The sequence below is a fragment of the Leptonychotes weddellii genome, chromosome 2 (genome assembly GCF_054177405.1).
Source record: "Leptonychotes weddellii isolate Sample4059 chromosome 2, ASM5417740v2, whole genome shotgun sequence".
Classification (NCBI taxonomy): Eukaryota; Metazoa; Chordata; class Mammalia; order Carnivora; family Phocidae; genus Leptonychotes; species Leptonychotes weddellii.
Genome location: NC_138370.1, coordinates 54,583,580 through 54,600,525, shown reverse-complemented (window position 1 = coordinate 54,600,525; position 16,946 = coordinate 54,583,580). Strand labels below are relative to the sequence as shown.

General features: G+C 40.5%; 1 protein-coding gene and 1 long non-coding RNA gene across 4 annotated transcripts in view; one reads left to right on the top strand and one right to left on the bottom strand.

The window, feature by feature from the left end:
* Positions 1-348: 348 nt before the first annotated feature.
* Positions 349-16,946, bottom strand: part of MARCHF1 (membrane associated ring-CH-type finger 1) — a 281,890-nt gene continuing 265,292 nt past the window's right edge. For all 3 annotated transcript variants that reach the window (XM_081811298.1, XM_081811289.1, XM_081811293.1), the window contains 2 exons: positions 13,452-13,599; positions 349-2,521 (listed from right to left, as the gene is read on the bottom strand). In XM_081811298.1, the coding sequence (XP_081667424.1) occupies positions 2,223-2,521; positions 13,452-13,599 (447 nt within the window). In that variant the 3' untranslated portion in view covers positions 349-2,222. The remainder of the gene's footprint in view (positions 2,522-13,451; positions 13,600-16,946) is intronic.
* LOC145719768 (uncharacterized) lies at positions 2,521-5,491 on the top strand. The gene is made up of 2 exons (XR_014142598.1): positions 2,521-4,255; positions 4,350-5,491. It is a non-coding gene; the product is annotated as an uncharacterized LOC145719768 (long non-coding RNA).

The window sequence follows — 16,946 nt, the reverse complement described above, 5'->3', positions numbered from 1 at the left end:
TTGGGTGAGGTGCTATGGTTAAATCACCCAAAGCTTAGCTATTCATGAATATTTATCTAAAACCTTTAAAATGGAAATTTAAGAGGAAGTTAATACAAAGTTTAGTTTGTTTAAGGTTCATAGATTTTTTATTACAAGTATGTCCTTAGTTGTGCAGAAATTATGGTACACTTTAGTAACTTCAGCTTTGTTTTCCCTGTGCCTTTAGTCCATACCCTCCGCAAGTTTTAAGAAAGATGAGTTTTAAACCTTTTGTTTCCTGACTGGCCGAAAACCTTAATGTTTTTCTCATGTACACACATGAAATCACACACACACATCACACACACACACACACACACATACAAATTTGACATTGTATACCTTTTCTTTATTTCTATGAATTGGGACTATTTGGACTCATTGTCAGCCACTACTAATATTCATATCTTTCTCCACATTAAAAGGTTATTTCCTTTTCCTTTTTTCTATGATAATCCATGAAGAACAAGCACACTGATAATTACAAAGTGCATCAATGTGATACCCGGGTTTGTGCAATGCAATACCCATGCTTTGGTTCTTAGGGCCATCATGGTTGCCTTTTCACAATAATAAATATGACAGCTAACAACAACAAAAAATCACCTTTTTAAATGTGAGACATCTTTCTTTCATGGGTCACTAACTCTATAATCATTAATCTAGCTCACTGCAGTAACATTCACGCTTCAGTTTTACATGAATATGCAAAGAACACAATAATCAACTGAACTGCCAAACCTAAACAACTCAATTTATTACTTATCACAAAATCTGTTGAATATCTTTACTTCCCAGCTGAGCAAGGGAAATACTGTCAGCTTTTTAAAATAGTCTAAGTGCTTAGTCATAACTATTCATCTGTCAAGTTAGATACCACATGTGGATTAAAGAAAAAAAAAAGCCCTACACATTTGACTTAACAATAATATTTAATTTTTGTTTCCCTAGCATATGTGCTTCATAGTAGCAAACAAGTTAATTTCAGAACTTTGCCACATGTAGATCATTGTATCTTTCTATACTTTCATTTTTTTCACCCTCTAGAGAAATGGTAAGTTCACCTAACTCTTTAACCAACCACATTATTTAACTTGATTAATTTAGTGCTGTATAAAACTGTAACATTTGTGAGACTTTGAATAAAAGAAGGAATTGAGCTGCTGTTGTGAAATATTCAGTGGAGCAGAGGCTCTGCCTTTAATTTTAGGGCCTGTGCTAAACAATATGATTAATTCAAATTAAGATACGCTGTAAAGGTCAAATACATACTGGATTTTTAATTGTGGTTCATAAACGAGGATGTAAAATACCTTAATTTTTAATATTCATGACATTGAACTAACCTGATACATAGTGTTAAATGAAATATGAAAATTTCACTTATTTTTACTTTTTCTAATGGGGCTACTGGAAAATTTTAAATGTAGGCATCTGGCTTGCATTTGTGGCTCACATTATATTTCTGTTGGGCAACACTGTTTTACGGGGACCAGATAAAATGTAGGACCTGATAGTTGCTTTCAGCTTCAGTGGGTACTTAACAGCATTAATTACACCCAAAAACTCTGAAAATCTGTTCATGATTTGAACATAATTCTAAATATTAATATCTTCAAATGTGTATTGCATCTATTTTAAAAACATGCATCTGGTAAAACAACTGGACTCCACGATAGCCATAAAAATCTGTTAGCTGTCAAAGTATGAATATCAAAATATGCATCCTCCAAGTTTGCTTCTGATATGACTTAAGGACAATGCAGACGATTTCAAGCTTAAAACCTAGTATGTTTCTTATTTCCAGATGAAGACAGTTAACATGACGAGGCCTTAGAAGAAACACACATTGCAGTTCAAGTCTGTATTCTGAAACTTTCTCCTGTGAAGACGTGTGTGACCATTCAGGCTTTCGTCACTGCCTACGAGCATTCCTTGCTCCAGTGGCTCTTAATTGTCTTAGAAATCACTCTCTAGCAAACTTCTCACATTTCCGTATCACACTCTGGGTGGACTGCTTCACGGGATCCTGGTCATTTGGTGTTGTTTTGGTCCTTTGCTCTTGAGCAAAGTAGGGAAAAATGAGTCCGTAGGAGAAAGAGAAGATAAAGGGAGTGCGTACTTCAGGATCACTTCTGTCATGTGTAGTGGCTAAGGGCTAGAAAGACACTCTTCAGTGAAGAAGCTCCCAGCTGGTCCCGTCACACTGGTATAACCTCAGGGGGGCCGCCGTCTGCAGCTGGCAGGGAATTGGTACCCGTTTGTGATACAGGCACTACCACGGCATCCTTGATGTCCGTGTTCACATTACATGAGAAGTTCTTCTCCTGCTTTTTGGCAGTGTCTGGGCAATTTTGCACAAAGATCACACGGTTGTAGGCCTTCAGCCTGCGCCACAACTGAACGTAGACTTTACACTGTACGTACATGAAGACAAGACCTCCCGTGAAGCCAATGGCCACCACAACCAGTTTTGTCCAAAATGGCCATTCAAGGACACCTTTGAAGTAAAAAAGAGAGAAAGTTACCACCAAGTTGTTATCAGTGGGTTTGGTAATTTTTATCTATGACTCCTTCAAAAGACCATGCCTGCCTGCCAACTCTCATAGATAAGGAATCTATTGTTAACGGGCAGTAAAATTATAACCAGAATTGCTTAATTCCTTTCAACTCTTAAATGTACTGTTAAAATTGTACATGAAGAAAAACTTATCTACCACTACAATGATCTTATTTCTCCTAGCATCAAGTACCTACCATGGTTATCAGATGATATTGGACTTTTGACACTTTGACATTTATTCCTTAGAGCTAAATCTTTAAGGAAAGATAGTGAACCTACTAAGTGAAAGAATCAGTTTTAAATCCTTTTAAGAAGATAAAGTAATAGGTACTTCTATAGGATTGTACATATAGGTCCCCCCTCCCACCCTCATTCCCTTTAAAATTAAAAGGAAAAAAAAAAAGTGAAAGAAAGAAGCTGCCACATCTCACCAAAGAGAGACAGAATTCCTGAGTAAAGACGTGCATAAAATTTAGTACTTTAGTCGTTTTTGTTTCTAAATCTTTTTGTCACTGAGAACCACCACTTTCTTAGATATCAATGTTTTCTCTTAATTTGTACCATCAAAGCTAGAAATTGGCTTTCACAATTTTTAAAACTTGCACAAGAGTTTCTGTAACTATAACAATATTTAGGCCACACATGATTATGAATGTTAAATACATGATGGTCAAGAGTCCATCTCTTGCCAACACCAGGATGGTCTGGAGGATGGCTGTCTGCATTCCTGTGAAAGTCTGTCCAGTAAATGAGCTGGACCGGGAAGAGTGGTTAGAAATCACAGTTTATGGAAGTCTATGATTCTACTTTGGGTTTTATTTACTTTTCCTTATAACAATGAATGGAGTTATAGGACATGTCCTACCTATATTTTGTAACAGTGATATTTGCTTTATGCTTCTGTAAGAAAACAGACACTAGACTTGTTTAGCTTCCTACCTTAGTTCTATTTATGCAAGGAGAACAATCATCTGACATACAGACTCGGGGTAGACCAGTGGTTCGCAAGGGTAGTGGTTCTCAGGGTAGACCACTGTTTTTTTCCCCAGGGGCCATGTGGTAATGTCTGGAGATATTATTGTTATACCTGGTGTTGGAGTGTGGGGTGCTACTGACTTTTAGTAAATAGATGCCAGCGATGCTGTGTAAACATCCTGCAGTGTACAGGATAGCACTCCCCAACAAAGAATTATCCAGTCCAAAATGCCAGTAGTGCTGAGGGTGAGAAGTCTTGTAGGAGACAATCACTTAAACCTCTTAGGAAATTTGTAGGGAGGATTCAGTATACAAATCAGATATCTTGGAGTTCTCCAAATTTAGGATTTTTGCTCTTGGCTACTCTAGTGATCAGTAGTTTCTTGTGTTTGGAACGTTTTAATCAGACAAGCTGGAGAAAACATGTACTTTATCTCCCATTTTGCGGGGGAGAAGTCCCCATGAATTACATCTAACTTTCCCCTCAGTCTGCTAAATCATACTACCAGCTGTTCTTAGTAAGTGCCTGAAGGTTTTCCGTTTCTGAAGTTTTGTCCATGATATTTCTTCTCTCTGGGTTTTGCTTCCCTGTTTCTGCAGGTCTACCTGTCCCACAAAAGCCAGCTCAGGAACATTTTCCAGCTGGAATACATTTTACCACTTTTCTAGTTTCATGTTATTTCTTCCACTTGTGGCGTGAGTTAACTTTCTAACAAGTTATTTTTACTTTGTTACACCATAATCGTGACAAGCACAGATTTTATGTCTGATTGGTCCTTGTTTTCCACAGTGCCTTGCTCAGTAGATATTTCAAAGATGAATAAAGCTTTTGAATTTCCAAGTTGGATTGCTTCGCCTCAGTCTTTTCAATATAACCGGAGGTACCAGCCTTTCTTCACTTGTCCACGAAGCTATGCTTTCATGAATGGATGATCTGAAGAAGACTCCACTCTTGCCCCACCAATCCTTCCTGAAATAGTGACCAGAACCAAGAATATACCTGAAAATCTGGGCCAGGAGTGACGAGCCATTTTCTGTGCCACTTCTGGAAGACAGTTTGATGCTTCCACTTTTTTTCACAAGGTTCTCCAAGTCGATTTCTTCTCCTCCAATCATTCTTCCTTCATATGTCTGGGAAGTCAAGGCCCTCCATATATTCCCTGACAAAGTTTAGAGTACAGAGTATCTCCCTGCTCCACATCAGAAGCCCTTTGGGTGCAAACCCATTGTTCACATGACCATCTTCTCTCGGAGACAGCCTGATCTTTCTCTTTGCCTTTGACTAAGTGGGCAAGATTTTTATTTTCTATAAAGATATTATTGAGCAGTTGTATGATTTTACCTTGGAAAACTCACTGTAAGGATGTCGTGAGAAGAGATGCTAACACATGGGGCTAAGTGGATTTCTGAGAATGTTTCCATTGGTAAGCTATGTTTACCTCCTTATTATTGAGACTCAGAAAATTGTCTTCATACTCAACCTTGTTGGACTAGTTCTATGCTGTCTTCTGTAAAGAAGAAAGAATGTCCACAATAAGGAAGGGTGGTAGAAAAGAGAAGGCACAAAATCTTGTTCCTTGTGGATCCTTTGTGTAAACAAGGAATTCTTTGTCCTCACTGAAGCTGGAACCTGAACTTGGAAATGCCAAGAGCACAAAGTTTTTTCTACTGGCCCAGTTTGGAAGAGGAATTTGGATAATCCAACTTGAGGCAATTCTCCCACCTGTTCATTTCTCTGAAGCCCAAGGATTGTATGTACTTCTTCCTTTGTGCTTGGGATCTTTCTTCAGGAGTTTCTGTAGGTTTAGGAATAAACTGTCTGCATCCCTCCTTCCTAAACACTAATGGGACACGCTGGTTAGAAATTCTTGGGCAGCAATTGAAGGAGTTTGGAGGAGCAGGTATTCTGTCCACAAGCATTTTCTTTTCTTTTTTTTTTTAAGATTTTATTTGTCAGAGAGAGAGCACAAGCAGGGGGAGCGGCAGGCAGAGGGAGAGGGAGAAGCAGACCCTCCACTGAGCAGGGAGCCCGATGCGGGGCTCCATCCCAGGACCCTGGGATCCTGACCTGAGCTGTAGGCAGACGCTTAACCGACTGAGCCACTCAGGCGCCCCTGTCCGCAATCATTTTCTAAGGAAATGGAAGTCTTTTGTCCCTGCTAATAGATAAATTTGACTCATTCACTGTTCATATTGTCATGCCAATCCTACATGAACGGGCAATAAATTTTCAAGCAGTCTCAACATAAGATTAAATTCTTCCAGGCCTCCTTTCTATAATTGCGTGTATATAATGCAGTCCTGGAGGGCTGCACTATCTTCCGTGCTGTCCCCAGACAATCAGCATGCCAATAGGTTTTCTGTGAAAGGCTTAAGATGGTCTGTAGATTTGTCCTGTGATAGGATATTGAAGACTTCATAAAGAAGAGTTAGATGAATCAAAATGCCACATTATGTCTGCCTGAATGTGTAGTCTACAAGAGCCACAGAAATCAGCCCACAATTTGTAGGGAAATTTATATTTAAAGAGCAAGTAAAAGTACTTTAGACAAAGAAAAACAAATGCACCTTTCAGCTCATCATAGGCTCTTAGGATTCTGAGTCTGTGCAAGATTTTTCTAGCAAGCCAGAGAGGAAAACTGGGGACTCCAGGTAAAAGTAACCGGTTATAGAACTTGAATAAAAAAATAAAAATGAATGACAGAATACAATTTGTACATTGTTTTTTTCACATAAAAAATTCTTCCAGATATTCCTCACTGCATTTTCCATTGGGAATGGGTAAGGAGACATGGACTGGGACAATTTAAGGGCATTTCGCCTTCAGGAACCTGAGACTAGAGTTTATTGATAAACAGGATCCCTGCCACCGACTGTCACTTTTCTCCTGTACAATCCCTATTTATTCATCTTCACTCCTAGAAGCCCCCTCCTTCCTGGCTAAGAAATACCCAAATCCCAGATAAATTTTTACTCAATTTCTTTGCAGACCAAACCCCAATAGGATATCCCTTATCATGGTTAATGGCTTCTCAAAGGCTGTTTTCCCATGTAAAATTCCCACTCATTCTTGAGGATTATGGTTTTTTTTTTTTTTTTAAGTAGCCCAACATGGGACTCGAACTCACCACAACTCTGAGAGCAAGACCTGAGCCGAGTTCAAGAGTCAGACGCTCAACAGACTGAGCCACCCAGGCGCCCCGAGGATTATGGGTTTTATTCCTAACAATCAGCCACTTCAGTCTTTACATCTTCATCCATCCTAATTCGGATAGCTGTTTCATTTCCTTGAGGTATTGAGAGCCTGTTATCTGGCATTCTCTTTGGTCTCAGTTCCCTCATCTTTGGTAGCTTGTTCAAAAATACTCCCATTTGGCTCATGCCTTCCTGTAACCGGGTCCTTTGGTTTCCATCCCCTCTCTCCTTGACTCTGGCTGTGGCCACACACGACTTGTTTGGGCCGATAGAACAACAACAAATACAACACAACAGAAACTTCAAAAGTGTTCCCACTGTGTGTGTGGTTTGCTCTCTTGCTACTTTTTTAAACCCTAATTGACACGTGAAGAAGGCAGGGCCATCAAGCCTTGTGTGATGACAACACAGCTCAGTTGTTGTGTCCTCCAGCCGAGAGCATGCCTGCGGCCAGACAGGTAGAGGAGGCCAGTCTTGATACAGCAGTCAGCCCATGCACCAGCTGTTGGCAGCCACGGGGTGAACCTGCAGACAGCAGCCAGTCTGGCCCCGGCCAGAAGAAATGCCCAACTGATCTGCAGAATTTAGGAGTGAAATAAATGCGTGTGGTTTGAAGTCAGTAAGTTTGGGGGTGGTTTGTTATACCTCAAACGATAACTGATCTATCAGTTAAAAATGAAGGTAATAGTATTTACCTCACTAGGTTGTTCGTGTGGATTAAATGAATAGTTCTTGACATAGAAAGTGCAATGTAAATGTAGGTTATTGTTGCTTTCTGAGTGATTTATCACTCGTATCTTTGGCTGATCTGAGTTGTAGATCAAAGCTTTCCCTGGTGCCTCTAACTAAGACCTTTCTAACTTCAATGGGCTTCAACCTTTGGATGTCCCATCTGGATTCCGGGCAATGAAAACCTCCAGAACCAGGAGAGAAGAAAGTCCAGTCAGCCACCAGCCAGGCCACTGTATTCAGTCAGCACTACACCCCCTTACCCTGTGGCTCTGGGCATCCTTCCAGTTGGTAATTCCCTTCATGGAGAAAAGCTCAGAAATCGCACCGAAAATCAACTAAAAGGTCCTGAAATGTTTAAGTGGCAACTATGTGTATTATTTGTTAGGGAACATTGATGCCACACTTTCAGGCTACAAGGACAATGGTTTGTAAACTAGAATGTATTCACTTTCAGACTCAGACTCATTTACTTTCTAGCTATATTGTTTCTCAGAAAACATATTTCCCAGCTCTCTCCACTGGAGGAACACACGCAAGGTCACCTGTAACATCTTGCTTCTTTGTTTTCTCTTTAAGTCAAATTGGGTAAACCAACAACCTCCCAGGTGAGTGTTTATAATAAAGCTGCAGATGAGGCAAATTACTTCCTTCCTCATCTTTAAAATAGTGATCTCGGGTGCCTGGGTGGCTCAGATGGTTGAGCGTCTGTCTTCGGCTCAGGTCATGATCCCAGGGTCCTGGGATCGAGTCCCACATCGGGCTCCCGGCTCAGCGGGGAGCTTGCTTCTCCCTCTGACCCTCTCCCCTCTCATGCTGTTTCTCTCTCGCTCACTCTCTAAAAAATAAATAAAATCTTTAAAAAAAAAAGTGATCTCTAAAATCTCTTACAGCTTTTAAATTGGAATTCTCAGAGTATTCTGCTTATCTTATGTAGCACATCATGTAAGTAGAGACACCTGGAGTGTGTCTAAAAAGACTTTTAAACAGCAGACGAGAACCTGTCTCATTTAACAGCTGCAGGGACAATATATATTTAGAAAAAGCATCTCATTGGTAAGTTGGGATATTTTTGGCTGGGTGCTTAGGTTATGCAGAGTTATAAAATGTGTTCGTGTAAGGGTGTGTGTGAGCGGTGGGGCTAGGGAGGCGGTTTTCTCCTTTTGTCCTGTTTGCTTCTCTCTGGTTGCATAAATTATTAAAAAGAAAAAAACTTTCACATATTTGTAACATGTTCCTTAACTTGTTTAATGGTAATATTCACCGTGAGTAGAGACAAATACATAAATATATATAAATATGAATATATAGAACAAAATATATAAATATATATAAATTATACAAATATATATGTGCAGTATTTGTATAAACACACTATTTCAGTTTATTTGATACAAGGTCAAGTTCATGGTGTCTTTGAAAAAATGAATCAGAAAGAACCTTTGAAGGGTATTCAGTCCAACTTCGTTTTACCAATGAGGAATTTGAGCATCAGAGTGGTTATTTTATTCAAGGTAACTAGTCTGTGACCAAGGCAGAACTAGACCCTGACCTTCTGACAAGGAGCTCAAGTCAGTGTTTATCATATTTAGCTTAACAATAACAGCACACATAATTACATTAAGGAATGTAAGGAATGCTTAAACAACAGTGCTCAAAAGGAAAACATTATATGGATTGCTGGGAAGTGATTTTTAACACCTACTAGCAGCAGATGTTAACAGCGAAGGAGTATGGCACTAGCCATAGTTCTCCTCTGCTGGGGTCAGCCAGAGCTAGCAATGTTTTGAACCTCTACCATTACTAAATGCTTGCTGAATAATGAAGCATAGCCCTTGCCCTGGCGTTACTTAGAGGCTCACAAGTGAGTCAGGCATATGAGAAAAGCAATTTGTTATGCTAGTCCCTAGTGGTGTATACATTTAAATAGTCCCGGGGCAACATTAAAATCTGTACTGCCATATGATTTCATTTATATGTGGAATCTACAAAACAAAACAAACGAAAAAACAGAAATAGACTCATAAATACAGAAAACAAACTGTGATTGCCAGAGGGACAAGTTCGGAGAAAGCTGCAGTAGGTGAGAGGAGGTATGAACTCCCAGGTCTAAGTAAGTCATGGGGATGAAAAGGACAGCGTAGGAATTACAGTCAGTAATAGAGTAATAATAGCTTTCTATGGTGACGGATGGCAACTGTCCTTAACTGTGGTGAGCCTTTTGTAACGTACAGAATTGTCTAATCACTCCGTCGTACGCCTGAAACGTATTATATGGCACCTATACTTCCATTAACAACCAATCTGCACCGACAGCCTCCCCAGTAGTGTACATTGTTGTGTGTTCTTGGTCTGTATTTTTGTGTTTTGTTTTTAACACACAAATAGTATACTGGAGCATTTTTCTAGCGTATGTAAAGATAAGGCAGGAAGAGCATCGCTCCCCCAAATTAGAGTTAGCGATGGGTAATCGAGGGTGTTAAAGTTTCAAGTACCGAGACTCTGATTTTTTATTTTTTATTTTTTTGTCATTACAGGTGATAGAAAAGTGAGAGAGCCGTCTGGAGCAGCAGGCTCCTTTAGTCTAAAGGAACAACCATTAAAAACACAGGAAGAATTTTTTTTTTCTCTCTAGCATTGTTATTACAATTCAAAGAATTTTGCTGTTTTATATTCAATCTCAGTTTGGGCTAAAGAAGGACAATTTGTTCCTCTTCAAATGTTTTTGAAGGCTTTCAAGGCGATTGAAAATATTTTGACTTTTAAATTAAGCAGTTTTTTCAAATTTTAAAAAGTAAATTCAGGCTCAGCACTCACGGTCCCAGTGCCAAAGGGAGATGAACATAATCCCAACTGATACAGATGCCCACACTCCCCATAAATGTGTGCTTTGGGAAGTCAGGCTTTAAATACAATTTGGACATAAGTACAGACGATTCCCTTTGCGGCAGTCACTATAGTTTCCACCGGAAATTACCCGAGTTAGGAGCTGTCCCACTGGCCAGTGGCTCTGTAGGGATAGTCATGGGCACTGCTTTCTGAGAAATACTCTTCCTAATTCAAAAGCTCTGAACACCAAAGATAAAAGTTATCTCATTTCCACTTGCTTTTAAGAAACTGAAAATAATTTTTAAAAGTGTATAGTAGAAAGCTGACCTTTATATATATATATATATATAAAGCCAACCTTTGATTATCATTCAAGCTTTTCTTTTGGGAAATCTGACTGAGGGGACTGAGTGACAATTCACTGGGAGACTCTGGTCTGAAATCCTGCATCCACCCAGAACTGAGAAATGAAAAAACAAAAACATTTTGAAGAAAAATTCTAAAAGAAAGATAAAAGGTAGGAAAGTGTGGGTGTGAGGCGTTCACACTTCATCATTCCTTCTGCAATGTTGACTGGGCCACTTGCCCCAGTGTTTGGTGGTGATTACATTACTGAGCATGGGTTAAAGGTGGGCAGAAGTGGAGAACGTCCAGTAAAGAAGCTGTTGCAGGTTTCAAGTAAAAGATAGGATAGTTTGCACACAGATGAGAGCAGTGGGAAAGGAGAGCCATGGACAGATTCCAGAGGCCTATGAGGTAGAATAATAGGATCTGGTGATTGACTGAAGGCGGAAGTGGGGGAGAGGGAGATGAGGAATGAAAACCCAAATGGGTTTGGGACCCAATGTTAATAACGCCTCTCCCACAGGTGTTAGGGTGGTCAGTGGTAGTAGATTACGAGTTTGGACACACTAAGTTTGGGGTGCTTGGAAGACCTTTAAATGGAGAGGTTCAGGAGGCAGATGCATGATGTGGCGTGCAGTACGAGCTGGAGATAAATCTGTAATATATATAGTAATAATATATATTATTACTTGGCTTGGCTATCAGCATGGAAATGACAACTGAAGATGTGGGTATCCAGGGGACTAGAGAATGAGCAGGCAGAGTGACATAAATGGAAGGAAGCTTGGGGCCATGGGTTTCTTGGATTCTGGAGACTCTGGTGGCTGAAGTTGAGATAGTCATGTTCATTGTAGGATAAATGATCCCTATTCACTCACATGTCTCAGAAGTGGGATTGAGTAACTGAATGTAAGAAAGGGGTTCTGAACTGTCTACATATGAAGGACAAAAGATTGCTTCTTGTTATGTCTAGGACAGGTGCCTTTAATCTTTCTTCCCTGGCATGTGGCTAGAGAAGACCAGAAGGAGCCCTGCAGGCTGGTTCGGCCAGACCACATCAGCGTGACTGCTGGGAGAAGGCAAGGCTACACGGGGGCCGACTTAGGATTCTCAAACACTGAACTCTCAATCAGACATCTAAAGCTATGAAATCTCTGGCTGTCGGATCTGCCCTCGATCACCAGGAAAACACTTGAGTCCTAAGATCCTACACTGGGTGTGCTGAGGTGGGGCTGGTGGTGGGGCGTTATCTTTGTTTTCTATACGTACATGACTGCTGTGTTTATGGCACACTTTCTGTTACTTAGCTTGGGCCGGTACCTGTAACTGTAGGAGACGTGGGTTAAAAAAAAGGGGGAGGGGTCCTATCCTCAGGGAACTTATTTAATAGGAATGTAATAGACATTTTTAATCCAGTATCTCAGGACTAATGCAGAATGTAGTTGTAAACAGTCTAGTTTGGTATTAATTGTAAATTGTAGATGTCAATGTAATATTGAACTGAAAAACAACCAAACCTCGCCACACCTGTTTTTCTAGCTTTTACTCTCATTCAGAAGAGAGCGAGAACTGTAATTCTGTCACCCACCTCCTTCCCCACCCCAACACACACACACACACACACACACACACACAGCGAGAACTGTAATTCTGTCACCCACCTCCCCCACCCTGACACACACTCTCTCTCTCTGAATACATAAACCACATCCCCGCGCATCCGACGGGACGGGTCCTCAGTCCCTTCATCCCACGCGGCTTCTCCAGCGTCCAGGAGAGCGCTTGCCGGTGCTCACTGCTGCCACCATGCGGGCAAGCGTGAGAATGGAACATCCGTCCCTTCTGCTGTTACTGAATCCAAAGAAATGCAGAACAAAACTTTCCCTATTAATATTCTTTTCCTTCTTCATTCTTTCCCTCACTTCCTCTCCCTTATTTCCTGTCGTCTTTTTCTTTTTTCAGTTTCTTTTTTTTTTGAGGGAGACACATAGACATCTTTTAGAACACTACAAACTTATAGTGTTAGCATCTGAACAAGTTCTCTTTTTAAATTCACCAGTGGCCTAATATTGTGGGATTTTTTGGGGGGTAGGGGTTATTTTCTCACTTTTTTACCAGCTTTGATTTAGGCCACAGGCAGACAGATAGAGCCTGATGAGAAATGGAGCTGAGGACCTTCAGAAGTGAAGATAAACCACCTATTTTCCCCTCTGCTTTAAATAAATTATCCATTTCAGATGTAAGACTCTGCTTTAATGATTTTTAAATGACTTTCTTTGCAGACTTGACATCATCTTTCACAATTAAACTTAGCATGGCTAAAATTTCAAGCCATAGTGTTAAACTACTCAATCAAATTATATGGTACTAATTAATAAGCTACAACACATTCTTTACTAGAGTATCATCTTACTCATGTTTTAAAAGAAGCAACAACTGCAGTGAATTAAATAAAATGAAAAAACCTTCCACTTTCACAACTGTTTGTCTTTTCACATCAGGCAGAACAGGATCCCTACTCAGCTCCTAAAAAGCCTGAAGTGATGTGTGACATCTCTATATTTGTCCCTACTAAGGTTTAATGGACAATCAATCTCGCATCTCAGCCGGGGAGCCCTAGATATTCGATCCGAGTATTTATAACATAATTGGAGAAGACTTAATTGCCGGTACTTGTTTTTGCTGATATATCACACATGAAGACCCAATAGGGAAATAGTTTCCCCACCCACCTCTGGTGTGGTCAGAGAATCCAAGAGGAGAAAAAAAAAGAGAGAGAGAGACGTGCTCTTACCATTATCGTTGCCTTGCTTGATTTCCTCCGCTGTCCGATCTATTAATACATACAAAGACCAAACCACACAGGTGATGGCGATTACGTGGAATGTGACAGAGCAGAATATTTTCCTCCTTTCGCTCGTGGTCATCTGTAGTTTCTCCCACTGCAATCATAAATGAATCACAATGCTGAGTTTCTAGCTAGGGAAATTTGCTCCCCATTTATATCCCAGACATAGACAATGAATAGAGGAAAAACATAAAATATCCACAATTTCACATGACACAACAACATTCAAATAAGTCTTTGTGTTGGGAAAGATACGGAATCATAACCCCTGGAGTTATATATAACTTAAATATGTATTAAAATGAAAAGAAATATTTTCCTATTCTCCAAACAAATTAAATCAAATAATTTCTGTTTTGCTAGCCTGTAGTTTCCTTGGGATAGTTTTACTGTTGTACAATTTTTAGAAATTTTAGAAAACATTTCCTTTCAGGTTTCTGCATATCACTTCTTTGTGGTACTAGATTATAAGTAGTAATAAGTAATCTCTTCTTGGATGAATACTTAACCGGATACAGTGTTGCATTCTTGAATGTACATTAACAAGTGTTTGAATGGCTGAATGATATCTGATGAGAGAAAGTCACCATCTGCTCACAGCCCTTGTCCTAGAGAACACATTTGAGCATCTGGGCAATGGGAGAAAAGTATCCTTTCAAGCACAGTCTTGATTTGCTGCTACCATTACTCTCAAAAATCACTCTCCTTTGGTCACACTCCTCAGAAAGTAGACGCTGCTCCCTCCCGGGAGAGAAAGAGGGCCGCAGTTTTTACAGTAGTGAGTTAAGGTTTATATGAGGGAATATGTGTTTATTTATTTTGGAGAAACAGACTCGCAAAATTTGGATGCCTTGCCAGCCACGGTACCACTTCATTTCTCTGTTAGGAATTGTGTGTTTAGTTTTCTTTGCACTATTTCTAAAGGAAAATCAAATCACTGTGATCTTATTGGAGGTGAACTGCAGTGCCAGACTTTCAAGAAACCATGATATTTTCCATTCTTATTATGCTCTCGCTAAAGCAAAATCTTTAGAACTTCAGAGGACCCCATTCCTTTCCCACCCATGCCCACATATAATTCCATGTACAATTCAGTCGAAGGTGAGGGCATACGTTCGTGCTCCATAAGTCCTGGCTCGGCCACCCGCGTGGAGACATGGGTGAAATTGTTTAACTTCTCTGGGCCAGTTGCCTCATCTCCATAAGATGCCGACTGCGGCAGAGGCTGTGACAGAGAGGTTTGGGAGGAGGATACATTCTTCCCTTTTTCCTTTACCAACAGACTCATTCTGTGAGGGGTGACATCGTGCCCAGCTAAAAGCTGCTTTCCAACCTTTCCTGGCAGAGGTGGGCAATGGCTGGTTTCCGCCAATGAGCTGAGATGGCTATCGACTGGGGTATCGAGTTTTTGTCTTCCTGGCACAGGAGCTGCCCCTTCTTCCTTCCCTTCATTTTCTCTTCTTTGTTACCTGGAATTCATAATTAACGGTAGGAGTCCCAACAGCCATCTTGCAACCTCAAGGAAAAGTCTTGAGGATTGGAGAGACCTCAGTCCAACAAACAATGGTTCATCTCTGGATGCCCACTTACATGCGAGGAAAATAAAGCCCTGTCTGATGGAGCCATTGTTTCTCAGGACTCTGCTACTTGCTGTCAAATACAATTCCTGATAAAAGAATTAAATGGATACTTCCTAACTTCCCTTCCAGTCTGACGATTAAGATCCTATAATTTCATTTGTAAGAAGGCCCAATACTTGATGTCTGATCAGGATGCTCCAGAAAGTTTGGTAAAGACTTTAGAGAAATAAAGGTTTCATTTCCAAACACCATCCATTCCCCTCCTACTGGCTAGTCATCAACACAGTTTTCCTTGTAAGGGGCTCTTAGAGCCAATTAAAAATTTCACACTTCATCTTGTACTTTCTTTTTCCTTAAACTATATTTTATATATTATTCCAAATAAATAATGGAGAAATCGTGGTAATGTGGCTCTGAGAAAACCAGGTGCTTCAATCTAGGATCTATTTTTAATTAATCAACATTGAACCGAAGATTTTAGTATGTGTATCTTGGCTTTTATCAAAAGTTCATGCCATATCTGTGAAAGATTGATTTTTAAAATTCCATTTTGTCATTGATTTGTTGTCATGTTCATCTGAATAGCCTGTATAATTATAAAATAGAATATTATCACTTGGCAATAGCATTTTGTGATTTAATAACTTGTGAATTACCTTTATGGCCAATGTGACCAAATAAAAAATGCAGGATGGTGCAGAAAAGTGGCTTTACAAGTTCAAATTTCCTAAATGTTCTGAGTGGATGAAAATACCTACAGTAAACAGAATATTCAGACCAAATCAACCATCATTTGCAGAAAAAGAACCTTAAGAATTGTGTCTTCTTAAATCTAAGGAGCATTTTCACGGAATGGCTAAAACACATTTTTCAAATGTAATGAGCCTCAAAGAAAGAAATATCCATGGGGCTGACAGGGATGGACCAAGCCATTTGTAAAGCCTCCTTCTGCTTCCAGACAATAGAATCTCCTAAGTTGTCACTTCCTGAACTCAGTCGCATTTTAAGGGGGAAGTGAAGTGTAAAGGGACCATCAGACTCTCTTGTTTTCCCTTATAAATTCTTACAGGGACTATTTGGGAATTCAAGAGACAGCACACAGGTAAATGCAATGCCACAGTGCCCTCTCCCTAATGATTACATTACTGCACCCAATATTCAGCACAGAGTGCCAACAGCAATCCGTGCATTTTGTAAAATGTTCATCCATCTCCGTGTGTTTTCACGCTTATATCCAAAGTTTGAGTACGTTTTGCCAAGACTTCACGCTGAGGAATGGATCGAAAAGGCAAGGATAGAAATCATATTTTAACAAAGCTGCCATGAAGGGGCTCTGATTTAATATTTGGAATGCTGAAATTTAAATGCCACTTCACCAAAGCTTTTGGGACAGGAAAGTGATAAGCTGTCCAGATGCACACAGCCTTTGTGCTCCCCTGTCCAGTTTTACGAAGCAGTGTATGCTGAGGTCCCCGCGAGCCCGGGTGCGATGTTTACCGTTGGGATCTCCCCGAAGGGAGATGGGAGAGACAAGAACTTCCCCGGGTCAGGTGTCAGGTTGGCCCCCGCTCAGCAGCAGGGTCGGCCTCACCTGCGCCCTTGTTCCAGATGCGAATTCTCACACTCCACTTAGGAGAGGACTCTGTGTTGGCTTTGCCCACGGGCACACAGAAAATATCAGCCCTTGCTCTGTCTCTGATGACACACAGCTCTCTGGAGACGGCACAGCCTCACTTTCGCCTTGCCACAGCAGGGCAGTGGGCCATTGCCTTTCTTCTTCGGATTATTCAGGCTCCAGTCAAATATCCGTCCCCAAGTTCCTCAGTTTTAAGAGAACACATGTGGGGGCTCCTGGGTGGCT